The 14,480-nt window shown below is 51.7% G+C and overlaps 1 protein-coding gene across 4 annotated transcripts in view; it reads right to left on the reverse strand.

Moving 5' to 3' along the window:
* Positions 1-14,480, reverse strand: part of Cdh23 (cadherin related 23) — a 331,360-nt gene that overhangs the window by 62,420 nt on the left and 254,460 nt on the right. For all 4 annotated transcript variants that reach the window (XM_038342224.1, XM_038342222.1, XM_038342223.1 and 1 more), the window contains 7 exons: positions 13,061-13,449; positions 10,656-10,757; positions 10,392-10,394; positions 6,835-6,984; positions 6,382-6,510; positions 5,200-5,328; positions 4,328-4,555 (listed from right to left, as the gene is read on the reverse strand). In XM_038342224.1, coding sequence (XP_038198152.1) covers positions 4,328-4,555; positions 5,200-5,328; positions 6,382-6,510; positions 6,835-6,984; positions 10,392-10,394; positions 10,656-10,757; positions 13,061-13,449 — 1,130 coding nt within the window. The remainder of the gene's footprint in view (positions 1-4,327; positions 4,556-5,199; positions 5,329-6,381; positions 6,511-6,834; positions 6,985-10,391; positions 10,395-10,655; positions 10,758-13,060; positions 13,450-14,480) is intronic.

Below are 14,480 nucleotides of genomic sequence, written 5' to 3' on the forward strand. Positions count from 1 at the left end.
ATGTGTGCCCGGTGCCTGTGGAGGCCGAGGAGGGGAACATTGGATCTATCGGAAATGGAGTTATTGACAGCTGTGAGCTGCCATGTGGGTGGAATCAACCTGGGTCCTCTGGAAACAGAGCAAGTGCTCTTAACTACTGAGCCATCTCTTCTAGGGCCTCTGCTTTATTTTTGACAGACTCTTCAGTGAATGCGGAGCTCACCAATAGGCTGGGTGGACTGAGCAGTAAGCTGTATGGATCTGCCTGTCTCTGAACCCTGCCCACCTCTACCTCCACCCTACCCCCATGAACTGCTAGGGTCACAGACCACATGCAGTCATGTCTGTGAATACTGGGGATCTGAACTCGGGTCTTCATGCTTATGTGACAAGCACTGTATCTACTGAGCTACCCCACCAATAGTCTTTACTGTCCCTTTTAATGCAGAAGGAAATGGTGGTTCTGAAAGGCTTCTCCTGTGTGGCTGGTGGGAGTACTGGTGGCTCTCATTGCCTCTCAGGCCTGTCCCCCCTCCCTTCATTGAATCAAACAGCCTTCTTGCCCAGGACCTGCTATTGCCCTCAGCTTGTGCACACTGGGCTCCTGAGAGGTGAACCTGAACCCACAAGTTTGTGGTTCCAGTTCATTCCATTCCAGAAATATATTCTTATTTACGCTTTGTCTTCTCTGGCCTTCTCATGACCCAGAGGACCTGTGCTAATGTGTAGGCTCCTTCTATACCACTTGTCACCCCCTTCCTGCCTCCTGACCTCCAAGCCAAATGACTTTTGGTGGACACTGGGGGCCCATGCACTAGACATGTTGGCATCAGGGGAAAGGTAAGGGACCAGAGCTCCGTCTGACCACTAAGTCCCAGAAACTCAGCCAGCTTTGTGTACAGCATCTGGGGAGTGGCAGAATGCCTCTCAACCAGTAAGGTGAGCTACGGCTGGAGCTTTAATGACGGCACATCCTATTGCTCTCTGACAGCGTATTTGATAGACTGTTTTAAAAAAAAGTCAAGGTGAAAGGCCAGGGGCTGGGTTCCTCTTGCTGACCTGGGGCAGTTCTGCCTTCCTGATGTGAACACAGGGAAATACCCAAGCTGGGGGCAGAGGTATTGCCGGTAAAACTGGGGTCCTTATTGCAGAGGCTTGCTTTAAAGAATGTAATGAGCTCTAGGGCAGCGTTCCCACCTCACGGCCCACCTTGGAGCCTCCGCCAGGGGTGTGGGTTTTCTCTCTAGTAACCCGAGCAGTCAGGGTTATCTGCGAATGTATTTCCTGCTTCTGGCTGCCATTCGTAGGTCAAAAAGGGCACCTTCTCTCCTAAATCTCCTGCCAGAGTACCTCAGGGCCAGGGCCTCCTCTTTGCCTTCCGTCCTTCCTCACTGGACCCAGCCCTTCCTCCTGCAGGGGCCCCTTGATTGCCACTTGGGCCTTGCCATAGTCCTGCCTTTCCTGCCCATGGCTTGGAGCTAACAGAGGTCCCAAGCAATACAATGATTTCCTCTGGCCGGGTGGCAGGCCATTGTGTGGCCGGCCTAGGACTGGCCAGGATGGCCCTTGCAGCCCAGCTGTCCCTGGCCTGGGTGATACAGGGTAAAGGCTGCGGATAGGAATGTCCGGCTTTGGGAAGCGAGGGGATGTTACCCAGGGAAGGAAAAAGGAGAAGGGGTGTGGACACAGGGGTTCCTCTGGGATATGGGGACTTTCTTGGCAGCCGATTCCTAAACCCTGTGCTACAAATAATATCTGTGAAATGACTCAACGGGCAAAGACACTTGGAGACAAGCCTGATGATCTGAGTTCAAAACCCCAGAACCCACATGGTAGAAGGAGAGAACTGATTTTGATAAGCTGGCCTATGATTTTCACATGCATGCGGTGACAGGTGTGCACCTGTGCGAACACACATGCCCCTCCCCTCACAAAATAAAAAATAAAAATAAATAAACATTTTTAAAATGATGATATGACCTAGATAGTCTTACTGATCTCTGGCTCTGAGCTCCGAGCACTGGGTCACATCATGCCCAGGGTGTCAATTTTGTCCTATGTCCTTCCCCCAGACTGTCTGTCTGTGGTGTCCTAGCCTGTGGCATGGCCTTGCTGCTGCAGACTTAAAGGATGAATCAGCTCTCCCAGATAAAACAGCTAAGAAGAATGTACAGTCAGAGGTCTTGTCTGAGGCTGAACACTGCCCAGGGCTGACCTGCAACTGTGGGGCCCACCTCTTGCCTCTGTCTGGGAGGATGCTCAAACCGTATCATGGGTTTGCTTAGTAATTCCACCAGACTGGCAGGCAGAGGGAACCATTGACCCCATCTCCAGGCACAGGGGAGGATTTTGTGCTTGTCTCTCAGATTCTGCCCCTGAGGTCAATGTAGCTTTTCCATGAGGTGACTACAGGGATTTCAAGTCACAGGGCTAGGGATATGGCTCAGTTGGTGGAGTACCCCCACAACATCTATTCACTCACAAATCATGGGATCAGTCCCCAGCACTGTATAAACCGGGACATGGTGATACACACTTAAAATCTCAGCTTTCTCAGGAAGTGGAGGCAGGAGGACCAGAAGTTCAAGACCATTATCAGCTGTATTCTGAGTTTGGACCAACCTAGCCTACATGAAAACTTATCAAGATGCTGATCAAATAACAGAGCTCTTTCTTCAATGCCAAGAAGCCAGGACACCCCCAAAGAATGGATTTTCCCACTTCATCTATTTCTCCCTTGATTCTTCCACTTAGCACCAGCTTTCTTTCAAACCAAGAAGTCCAAGAAATACCAACTGTTACCGAGCACAAAATCAATCTTGCAATTATTGAGGCTGTATATGTGAAAGAATGTAACTGACTTTTGACTCTGTAGCTGAAGATCTGGTACTTGTAGCCAAATGTATCACTGAAGATGAGACTGAAACTGCATCCTTCCACGACATCACAAAAACAATACTCCCCCACCCCCAGTTACCCATGTCCTTTTGAGCTCACTAGCATGACTGCCTAAGCTAGCAGACACCAAGCTGCCCTGGAAGTGAGGTTAGGAGGCAGGGCGGAGTGAGTCTTGTTTCCTACTTCAAAATGTGATGAGTGTTCTTGAGGCAGCTGGCCCATTTCCTACCCCCTTGTCAGAGTTACTCCAGATGAATGCCATCCTGGACCTGCTATGTCCTCCCGCAGGGCCATTGATACCGCGGGTACCTAGACATCTCTTGGGGGTCAAGAGCAACTAAGTAAAACGTATCCAATCTTCACCTTCATTGAGGCCACACTCTGTGTAGTGTGACTTGCTCTGGCCAAGAGAAAGTCACAGAGGAATCCTGTGCCAGCTCAAGTCTGGCAATCACCGGGCCTTGTATGTATCCTGTGCTCTTTTCCTTCTTGTGCCTTCGGAACAGGCATAGGTTTGCTAGTTAGAGGAGCCGTCCCTGTCACCTTCGATGGATGCCAGTCGACCCCCAGAAGTACAGCCTTACCGGCTGACATGCAGCAGCATGCACAGGAAAGGAACCCCAGCTGAGATCAGAACTGCCTGGCTGAGCTTGGTCTATACCACCTGCCTGCAGATCAAGGCCCTGCTTCACGCCAGCCCTGAGTTTGATCTGCCTCATTATGGGAGAGATGGCAGACGCGATTCTCCCCGCATCTTCCATGTTTACCAAGCCCTTGTGCCAACCCGAGCTAATTCAGTTTCCCAAAACACCAGCTCTGCAGATCTTATCTGCCTTTATAGGTAACAAAGGTGAGGTTCTGGCAGGCTCTGACTGGCCAGCTTTCAAGGTCGCAAGTCACAGGTCACTCACTCCTCCAGCATGTGCCCTGTCTCCAGCCAGTCTACCGGCCATGCCTCCTTCCCCAACTCCGCAAACCGCATAGCCGTGAGCATCATATAATCATGGGCTGTGGCCCTGGCCGCCCAAGCATCAGACAGGACTATAGCCGTCAGGCTTTCCTACCTCCAGTGTTGTGACAGCACCATGCCAGTGTGCAGAGAGAGGGCCAGAGGGCTGCACTGCCTTACGGTTGAGTGTGGCCCTGCAGTGCACAGTTTGCTCACCAGTTCCTCTTACTCCCTGGCCAAGGCCTGATGTCAGGCTCATCTGATAGCATCATTTAGTGAGACCAGAGGATGGGCAGAAACCCAGAGCAGTGCAGACTAGAGAGACTCAGCCCCCTGCTTGGCATTCACCTGCCTGGTGAGGCTCCTGGGCTGTGAACTAAAGGCCTACAACCTAGGAGGTATCAATAGTTTGAGGGCTACGCAGGGCTTCAGCCCTGTTCTTTGGCTTCTCACACACAGGGATCAGCGATCAGCACTATCCCATCCACCTCCATTGCTTACCGACAGTGTGGGGGTGCCCTCATCCTCCACAGTGACCACCAGATGGTAGAAATTCTGGCGTTCCCGATCAGGTGGGGCAGGCCGTGTGGCAATCTCACCACTGATACGGTCCATGCGGAAAGTCATATCCTCGTTGCCCTCGGTGATGTAATAGGACAGGACACTGTTGATCCCAATGTCACGGTCAGTGGCTCTCACCTGAACCACAGAGGTGCCTCCGCCCACATTCTGGCAGGAAAGCAGAAAGTGGTTATCCCAGACTCACAGCCTTCAAGGGATATCCTTGCCCTGCTCCTGGCGCCTCAAGGCTTCACTTGGGACCCCTGGAAGCTCTGCTTTGTGTCCCCTGGGGGCAAGGATGAGGTGACAGGATGCTGGTAGACAATGTGCTTTGGACACCTCCTACAGGACAGGTCCTGGGTGAGAGCCCCTTGGTTTTGGTCCAGACTTGCAAGCTCAGATAGGATGCTCACACTTATATATGGGAAAAACTTCAGGTGCAGGGGAAAGATGCATGCACAGCCACACAGTCAATCAGAGGCTAGTGTGGGTATCTGCCCTGAGAGTGGGGCTCTAGCTTAAACCACCTTCCTTCATGAGCTGCTCCTGGCACTATGCCCAGCAAGGCTTAGAAAATGTCTTCTTGCAGTCAACCAGCCTTAGTGCCAGGTAATAAATATGTTTGTTTGAAAAAGAAGCTATTACAGGGTCTCTGCTTCTACCACAAAAATATAATGAAGGGCTGAGGATTAGGGCTGCATCTATTTCTGTTCTGAGGAATGAGGGACCAGTGGGCCAGGCAGACGTTTAAATGGGTGTCTCGTGGTCAGCTTTTGTCCATGGTCCACTCTGGGTATCTGGAGTATCTTTACCTCATTCACGCTGACGTTGTATCCAAAGGGGCTCTCAATCACTGGAGGGTTATCATTGACATCCAGAACGGTCACCTGTAGGATGTGTTCTTTCTTCCGTGGAGGGGTGCCACGGTCGGAAGCCACAACCTGTGGGGCAAAAGAGGAGGGGGTTCACAGTCAGGACTATGGAGCTCAAAGGCTGTCCCTTTGATAGGGAGGACCCGAGAGAGCCAAGAGACTCACTGATTCATCTTGGTCCTATGCCTGTCACTAAGCTTTCCTCTTCTGCTTATGCTGCAGACAACCCTTGCCTATGTCTTGCCAGGTTCATTTGGCATCTGACTACAGTGTGAAGAACCAGCACTTCCTGACCTGCCTGTGTTTTGGGCTCTGTTAGCCCCTTGACCTTGGGTCTGAGATAGGATTCAAGCCTTCTGTCATTCCAAGGTGGCACCTGGTGCAGAGAGAGGCCTGGAATTTTTTTTTTTTTTTTTTTTTGCAATCCTCTGGAGTTTTGACCACCTGCTGAGCCTATCCTGGGGGACTTCAGTGCGGCCTTGATGGTCTCTAGGTACTCAACCTCTGCCGAGGAGCAGTGCGGACACAGAGATTCAGTGACAGCTCCAGTCAGTGTGTCATTCACTCTGCAGCAGAAGCAGGCCAGGTAGGGTTCTTTGGCCTATTGCATATGTGGGGAAACTGAGGTCTAGCCAGAAGAAATAATTTGCCCAAGGGTCTACCATGTTCTTAACAGGGTCAAAGTCCCCGTGATTCCACTAGGCATTCTCCTGGCTGTTTTTGTTTGTTTTACTTTACTTATTTATTTTTAAGACAGAGTCTCATGTAGCTCAGAGTGGTCTCAAATTTATGAGAATATCTTGAGAATAGCCTTGAAGTCCTGATCCTCTGGCCTCCACTACCTCCTGAGGGCTGGGATTAGAGGTGGGTACCAAATACCACCATGTCTGGCTCTTCTGACTCTTTTGATAGGGCTAGGCACCTCAGCTGCTTCTGCTGGGAACAGAAGCATGGCTCAGGTCACCTTCTCCCATCAACCTTACTGTGGTTAGCCTTGTATGGGCCACATGTCCCATATCACTTGGTGACAGCAAGGAAACTGACCACCCAGCTATTGTGTGAGGTGGGCTCCCTCCTGAGTGCTTGGCTGCAGCAGTCCAGGAAAAGCCAATGGGTGCTCACCTTGAGGATGTAGTGGTCCAGTTCCTCCCTGTCCAGGGCTTTAGCCACAAACACTTCACCAATGGAGTCATTGCTGGTGACAATCTCAAAAGCCCCAGCAATGTTACCGGAAGCCAGGGAGAAGACCACCTATGGGAGGAGAGAAGGGGCAGGGAAGAGAGATGGCTGGTCAGGCTCAAGAGACTGCCTGGTCTCTATGCCAATTATTCTTCCGCTCTACTGGGTGCTGGAAGAAAGAGAGAATGCTGAGGAAAGGGATCAGGCCCAGCAAGGCTGGATGTGCCTGGCAGGTATGTCCAGGGGATGTTAGCAGAGCAGCCTGGGAGCCTAGAGAATAGGTCTGAATCTCACCACTTAAATCCCCCTTCCTGCTTGGTGACAGGAGTGGCTCAGACGTCCCCAAAGAAGTAGGAAACACCCTATAGCCTGGGTAGACCCTGGCTTGGTGCCCACCTGTCCATTGCTGCCAGCATCAGGGTCCCGAGCCTTGACAGTGGCTACTCGCTGGCCCACAGGGCAGTCCTCAGGCACACTGATGGCCGAGTCAGAGGTGAAGTCAAAGCGCGGGCTGTTGTCGTTCTCATCCAGCACAGTGATGTAGACCTGGGGACAGACACCCTCAGCTGCTTGCCTCTGTCCCCAAGATGTCCTTAGACCATGAGGTCAGCAGGGACCTTCAGCAAGCATTCAAGCCCAGACCCATCCTAGCTGCTAGCTTCTCCGAGCAATATGTGTGTGTGTGTGTTCACGTGCAGGCATGTGTATGGTGCACACTTAGCACCAGGGCCAGGGCAGGGACAGCTGGGAAGCTGGGTTCTGGCTCATGGGAACAAAGGCTGGGAATACCTCTCTTGGCACTGGTATCACTTCCTGTTTTTCAGGAGAATTAAGGAGTTCAGATTTTTATATGAAATGAGCCAATGAGTCACAGAAAGGAAAATCAAGTCCAGGCTGGTTAAAACACAGCTGCTGGCCAGCTTCTGGCCTCCTCATTAAAGGGAGAGGGCTAGGTCAGGAGCAGGGAGCTACTGTGACCTAGCGGTCCCAGTGGGGAGGGAAGCTCCATGAAATTGCATATTCTTTCAAGTCTATGGTCTGGACCTCGGGTGGACAAGGGCACCTTGAGCAAGAAGAGAGATGGCGCACTGTGGGTGTGGCCACGAGCCCTGAGAAGACCACAGGCCACAGAGACTACAAAGGCTGCTATGCTTGTCACGCTGACTGCCAGGGACAGGTTGGGAGGTGGCCTAGGAACCCCAGGCAAGGCCTCCTCAGGCTGCTCCACCCCAGGCTAGTCCTTATCATCCTGATTGGGGCAGTGACTTCCGGATCCCATATCTGTCTTTTGGTGTGCACAGCGCTCGCGGTCCTTGTGGGCCCTTTCCATCCTACAGAACGAACTCACTGTCCCCTCTCTCTGAGGCAGGCTGCCTTTCTTGGTTTCAGCCACACCCCACCATGTCATCATGCAGCTGTCAGGACCCAGGGAGAGCTGGGTCACCTCCTCCATTTCTGGCTGTGTGAGTTTGGACACGGTTATTCAACCTCTCTGGCTTTCCATTCTCTCAGCGGAAAACTTTCGAAACAAGAACACGCGCTACACTGGATGCCAGAAGCAGGAAGTGAGAAAATACAGGTGCGGGTGGTGTATAGTAATCTCTGTTGTCCCTCCTTCCTGTCTGATGGACGCTCAGTCTTTTCCCCAATCAGTCCGTCCTTGCCTATCAGGGAGTATTCTGCATCCGCTAAGCAAGCAAGCTGATATGGGAAATGGAAATGGTGATACCCAATGTCCTGTGCTCAGGGCAAAACCCAGCAGAGAAAACTGCTGTGGTTGGACCTTCAAATTCTTTGGCCAGCCGAGGTCCTCACACCATATAGCCTGAGTACATCCTGTTCTCTCTGCCAAAAAAAAACCCAAAAACCCTTTTCTTTGTTGGCTTCATTAACTCATTCTGCAGAGCTCAGCTTGAGTGGCCTTCAGCAAGCCTACCTGGGTTCCCTGACATATTACAAAGCATATATTAAGTCACAGGGATGCTGTGACTGGGGTTTTTGCCTCAATCTAGTTCATGCTGTGCAGGCAGGGTTAGATCTGCGCTGGGTTTCTGACATGGCTGCTACTCTGATCTCTTAGTGGTGGATGTGAGAGCGGGTGGTGGATGGGAAGGGAGCCAGCCTTGGTGAGTGAGAAGAGATGGGGCCTTCTCCAGCTCCCTGTGTCAGAACCTCATTTTTTTTCCCTGCCCATCCCCCAGCACCCAAGTGTGTAACTCAGGAGCTCCTAGAACTGAATCTTCCTTCCTGCCCCTCCCCCATTGCTGGGGCAGGGAGGAGTCAGGTGGAGGTGAGCTGTGGTTTGGCTCCTGGCTTCAGAGAGGAAACTGTACCACCTTTAAAGGCCTTCTCCTGCACCTACACCCTAGTGTCTCACACAGTGTGGGGCCAACTGGGCTGTGTATCTGGGGCATGAGGAGAGCAGATAGCTGAGTGGGAGAGAATGCATGAAGTACTTGCCAGCCACATCAGACAAAGGGGTACCTGGACACCAGAGTGACATCACATTCTCATGGGATACCCAGCCATCCCAGCCTCCATTCCCTGAACCTTCACCACCACTGAGGGCTGAAGGGCAGCTGGACCCACAGTACTGAGGATGATGTTAAGGTCTGCTCAGAGCCTCCACCTATACCCCGCAGGTCTCAGGCCATCCTGCTGGGAGATTTAGGACCTGGGACTCCTGCCTGCTGCCCCAGGGGTAGAAGAGAGGCAGCTGTGTGGGGATCAAATCCCCATTCACTCCTGAGTGCCACCCCAGGCCCAGTTCATCAGGGGCTTTTTCCCACACCTTTGACTATAGTAGTCACTGTACCCAAGGGCCTCAGCCCAGAGTCCTGGTAATGGGGCTCACCCAGCTTACCCTGTAACCATAGCTACCATCTCAGGTACTCCCTGGGCTCTGGCCCTGAGCATCCTCCTTCACCTCCCCCTCCTAAGATCTGCCACCCCTGCTGAGGAGGACAGGGATACTGGAAGGATCCCCCAGTTAGGGGTTCCCCCCAGTTAGGGAGGGAAGGGAAGCCCAGAAGTTAGGCAGCTTTCTTTGTCACATAGATACTGAGGGGGTCTCGGTGTCCCTACCTGTGCATGTTCCAGGTATTTCTTTGTTATCACACTTCCATCTTATGGTCCCATAGGGACTAGATAGAACATGGAGAACAGAGCTTGGGATGGGGAAGAGGATGGGATGGGGAGGTCCTGAAGGGTCTGAGCAGAACGCCTGCTGGAGATGTCCATGTGCTTCTCGTTTTCATTTTACAATGATGGATTGGTTCAGTGTGTGTTTGGGGGTAGCTGGATGGGAGCAGGTGGATGGGAGTGAGCACAGATGTGGGCCACGGCATTTGTGTGGAGGTCAGAGGACGACTTGGGATTGGCTCTATCCTTCTACCACGTGGGTCCCAGGATCATACTCAGGTCATCAGGCTTGGTTGCTGTGGGCAATGGTCTGGTACCCTGTAAAGATCTGTCATTTGTATTGCTTTAATCAAACGCTGATTGGCCAGTAGCCAGGCAGGAAGTATAGGCCAGGCAACCAGGCAGGAAGCATAGGTGGGGCAAGGAGAACAGGAGAATTCTGGGAAGAGGAAAGGCTTAGTCTGCAGTCGTCACCCAGACACAGAGGAACCAAGATGAGAATGCCTCCCTGATAAAAGATACCAAGCCACACAGACAAGAATAATGGCTTAATGTACCAGATAAGAGTTAGTTAGTAAGAAAGTCTGAGCTAATAGGCCAACCAGTTTATAATTAATGTAGGCCTCTGTGTTTCTTTGGGACCGGACGACTGCAGGACCAGGGGGGAACGAAACCTCTGTCCCCACTTGGAGGCAATCACCTTTACTTGTGGTAGCATCTTGCCAGCCCTCCACCCTACAGACCCTATTTCTGGGGAAGGTGGGAGGGTCTGTGCACCAGCAGTGCTGTGAGGCAGTTCATGGGCAACTCACCTTCTGTAGGCAGCACGAACAGGAGATAGAAGGGAGAGAAAGGCAGAGTCAGAAGGTTATTGGCTGGACTGATACACTCCCCCACCGCCCATGAGGTCTGTGGCCCATGCTACCATCTCATCTGACCAAGGTCTCAGCCCAGGTGTCTGGCTGCAGGATGGTCCTGGACCCCGCCCTTGCCCCAGCTATGTGTTAGGGGCTGGAGAGACTCTGGGCCTGGACAGGGTTGCAGTTGAGTGGGGTTCTCACCCAGGACCCACTCACCACAGTAGAGTCCACCTTGGGGCCACCGTCATCTGCTACCACTGTCAATGTGTAGAAGTCACCTTTCTCCCTGTCAACCAAGCCTTTGACCGTGATCACACCCTGTGGGGGATGGAGGCAAACATCATAGTGACATCAGACAGCAGTTCCATGCTCAGCTGGATTCTGCCATCTTCTCCCACCCCACTCTGCCGGCCATGTTTCATTTCATTGGCCCCGGCCCTATTTTCCCATGAGGCTGTTGGCTGAGATCCCATTGCATTTGCATCCCATCCAGATGCCTGCCATCTCCTCTATAAGGTTTCCTACCTCCTAGCCAAATAGGTCCTCTCTAGGTAGAGGGCCCAGCAGTACCCATCAGCCCACCATGACCCTTTCCCCACATCTTCTCCGACTACTCAGATTCACATAGTTTTTATGCTCTCTTCCATTCCCTGTCTGAGAGCCCTTGTTTAGCTAATGTTCCCAGTCTTTCCAGGGGCAAGGCCTGTCATGTTGCAGACACTGAGCGACTCTCATCCACCTTGACCAGGGCAAACAGCACACGGGCAGGCTGCTGCATCAGCTCCACACTAGTTCAAAAGGTCGGTTCTGCATGTGGAAGAGGCTGGCCTGACTCTGCTGGAACTCTGTGCACAGCAAGACTGCCTTTCAGGAAGCCTAGGAGGTTGACGGTACTGCCCTTCTGCACTGTGATGGTCCAGGGTGCCAAGTTGTGGCCCCCCATCAGACTGGCCAGCAGGGATTCATATGTTGCCTACAGTCAAAGAAGGGATTCTAGAGAAAGGCTCATTAAAACAAAGGGGACTAACTAGCTCAGGATAGCTACTGAAGAGATAGAAAGGAGTTAGACCCGAGTTTCCCAATAGACAAAGTGAAAAGGGAGGTAAGACTCCTTGTATAATGGTAGGTTAGAAAATAAGACAGAATGCACGACCCCTTAGAATATCCTGGTACTAGGAGCATCTAGGGAGAGGAGAGGAATGGAGACGGCATAACAGAGACTGTGCCTTCATGCTGGAGCCTTCAGAAAATCCCATGGGAAAGCATCTGGACTGATAAATATTCGTAGGTCCTTGGGTCCTTTATTTATTTATTTATTTATTTATTTATTTATTTATTTATTTATGTCTTTTAGAGACAGGGGCTTGCCATGGAGCCTGGGCTGCTCTGGATGTCTATATCCTTCTGCCTCAGCCTCCTGAGAACTGAGATTACAGGTGTCCTTCCGGGGACAGGGTTGTGCCTGGAGGGCACCCAGAAGCACCCAGAGCTTGCCTTATGTATCTCTCAGTCTGCTCATATGAATCCTCTGGAACAGCCTCCGAATTGGCCATAGGAAGGAAGGAAGATATTTCTGACGCGGCTGTAAACAGTTACCTGAACTTCAGAAGGGGTCCTGGGAACTCTTATTGCAGGCTGTAGTGATATTTTATTTGCGCTTTTTTTTAAAAAAAAAAAAAAAAAAAAAAAAAAGCTTGCCTGAAGATCTGAGACTAAAACAGCCCCACTAGCCAGCCTTACAGACCAGGCAGTGGTGACACACACCTTTAACTCCAGTAGCCACACTAGTTTGCCACAGAAACCAGGTAGTACTGGTGCACACCTCTAATCCCAGTACTAGAGAGGAATATAAGACAGGAGGAGACAGTTCTCACACACAGTCTCATTCTGAGACTCCTGGAGGCAGGATCGCCATTTCTGACTGACGTAGAGTAAGAGCCAGTGACTGACTGGCTGTTTTGCTCTTCTGACTTTCAGGTTGAACCCCAATTTCTGTCTCTGGTTTTTTATTAATCGTACTACAGCAGGTTAGTCAGGGAACACAGTAAATGGCTGGTGGCCTGCACCTGAAGTGAGGCAGACTGGCAGCCATCATTACCTCCCCCCCACAGATCCCACTCAGTGGAGCTGCTCCGACTTGACCCAGTGGGCAGCAAGAACCTAGAGTGAGGGGATCCCTATACATTTTGGTACCCAAAGAAGTAGCCTATGGCTGTGTGAATTTAGCAGGGAAAGTGTCTGGCTTTTCCTATTGTAACTTCCGTTGCTTAATAACAAGGGTGCCAGACTGCTTGGCTTTCAATATAGCGCCTTAAAATACTAGAAGAAATAAATGTACCACCAGGATGTTTATCTTAAGGAGCGTGCCGTGCATCCAGAAGGAGCTCAATAAATGCACACTGTGACGGGGCGGTGGTGATGCACACCTTTTACCCCAGCACTCAGGAGGCAGAGGCAGGCAGATTCTCTGTGAGTTCGATGCCAACCTGGTCTACAAGAGCTAGTGCTAGGACACGTACGACTGTTACACAGAGAAACCCTGTCTCAGAAAACAAAACAAAACAACAACAAAAAAAGCACACCGTGTTGGGAGAGCCCTGCCGTCCTACATGCCTCCTTACCGTGACGGCATCTATCCTGAAGAGGGCTTTGGCCTGGGCACTGGTATAGGCATCAAAGCGGTAGGTGATTTGGTTGAGGTTATCGATGGAATAGGCTTGAACCCGCACAATCTCCGTGCCCAGAGCAAGGTTCTCCATGATGACTGCCTCGTAGGAGGCATTGGAGAACTGAACAGCCTCATCCAGCTCATTGAGAAGCGTCACATAGACGCTGCAGAAACCCTGATTGAAGGGGGGCGCGCGGTCTGTGGCGGACACATTCATCAGGTAGCTGGTCTTGGTCTCGTAGTCCAGATAGTCCACTGTCACGATGAGTCCTGTGCTCTCGTCAATCTCAAACTTGCCCTCGGCGCCAGACAGGATGCGGTAGTTCACCAGGCCACCGTCCCCTGCGAAAAGATACAAACTATGTAGGCCCAGATGGGGGTGGGGCTGCCCTGTGGCTTCTTCAGTTGTCTACACCAGGGGCTATTCCTGAGAGACCTTGGCTGTTCCCTCCTCCCACCCCCAGTATACATTATCCCGAAAGTTGTAACAGAGGAGGGAGCAGAGGTCAAGGCAGATGACAAGGCCCAGTACACTGATGACCCCCTCTGGGGCTTGATATTGGCACTTGATATTGGAGATGTGTCAGAGGGAGTTGGCTCTGCTCCTAGAACCTCAAAATTTAAGTTCAGACACCTGTCTTGACTGTTTGGAAAGGCAGGCATCTTGTAGCGAAGTTTTGATCTAAAAGCATTAGATACCCTCAGAGCAGTCAAGCCTTCATTTGGTTCCTTGGTGAAAGAGACTCTTGGTGCCAAGGAGTTGCCCATCCCCATCTACACACTACTGGTCAAGCAGGAGGCAGGCAGTTTGGGAAGGTAGGCAAGGAGACAGGCACAAAGCCAGTCAGCTAGGCAAGAGCATCCAGGACTTTTACCAGCTTCTCAAAGGGTTACCAGAAGAGACCTCAGCAACACACAGTGCCCCTGACCCTGTGCTGACGTCCATTCAGAGACTGGCTCAGCTAAGAAGCCTTAGAACTATGTCCCTGTCACTCATCCTGGGTGGCAGGTAATCTCCAAAGCTGAGGGGGCATGGGGACTATTGGGGTAGTCAGTTAGAGGCTTGGTCTGCAGCCAGAGTATCAGAGGTGGCTTGGGAGCCTCTTTTGGTGGCGGTGGAGTGGGGAAGAGCCCTCTCCTAACTGGACGCAGGCTCAATAGAGAGGACGCAGTATCCTGGAATCCTCTCCCCTTTACTTTTTACACTGATTGCTGTGGCCACTTCCAGGGCTTGGGAACCTCTGCCAGGTTGGGGCTGCCTTCAAAGCAGATCAGTTCCCTACAGGAAGGATGGCTGTGAGGAGACTTGCAAGTACCAGTCTCTGGGCATCCCCTGTGCAGCAGAGGGTGGCAGCTGCATAGAGGCATAGGCC

This window comes from Arvicola amphibius, chromosome 9, assembly GCF_903992535.2.
Source record: "Arvicola amphibius chromosome 9, mArvAmp1.2, whole genome shotgun sequence".
Lineage (NCBI taxonomy): Eukaryota > Metazoa > Chordata > Mammalia > Rodentia > Cricetidae > Arvicola > Arvicola amphibius.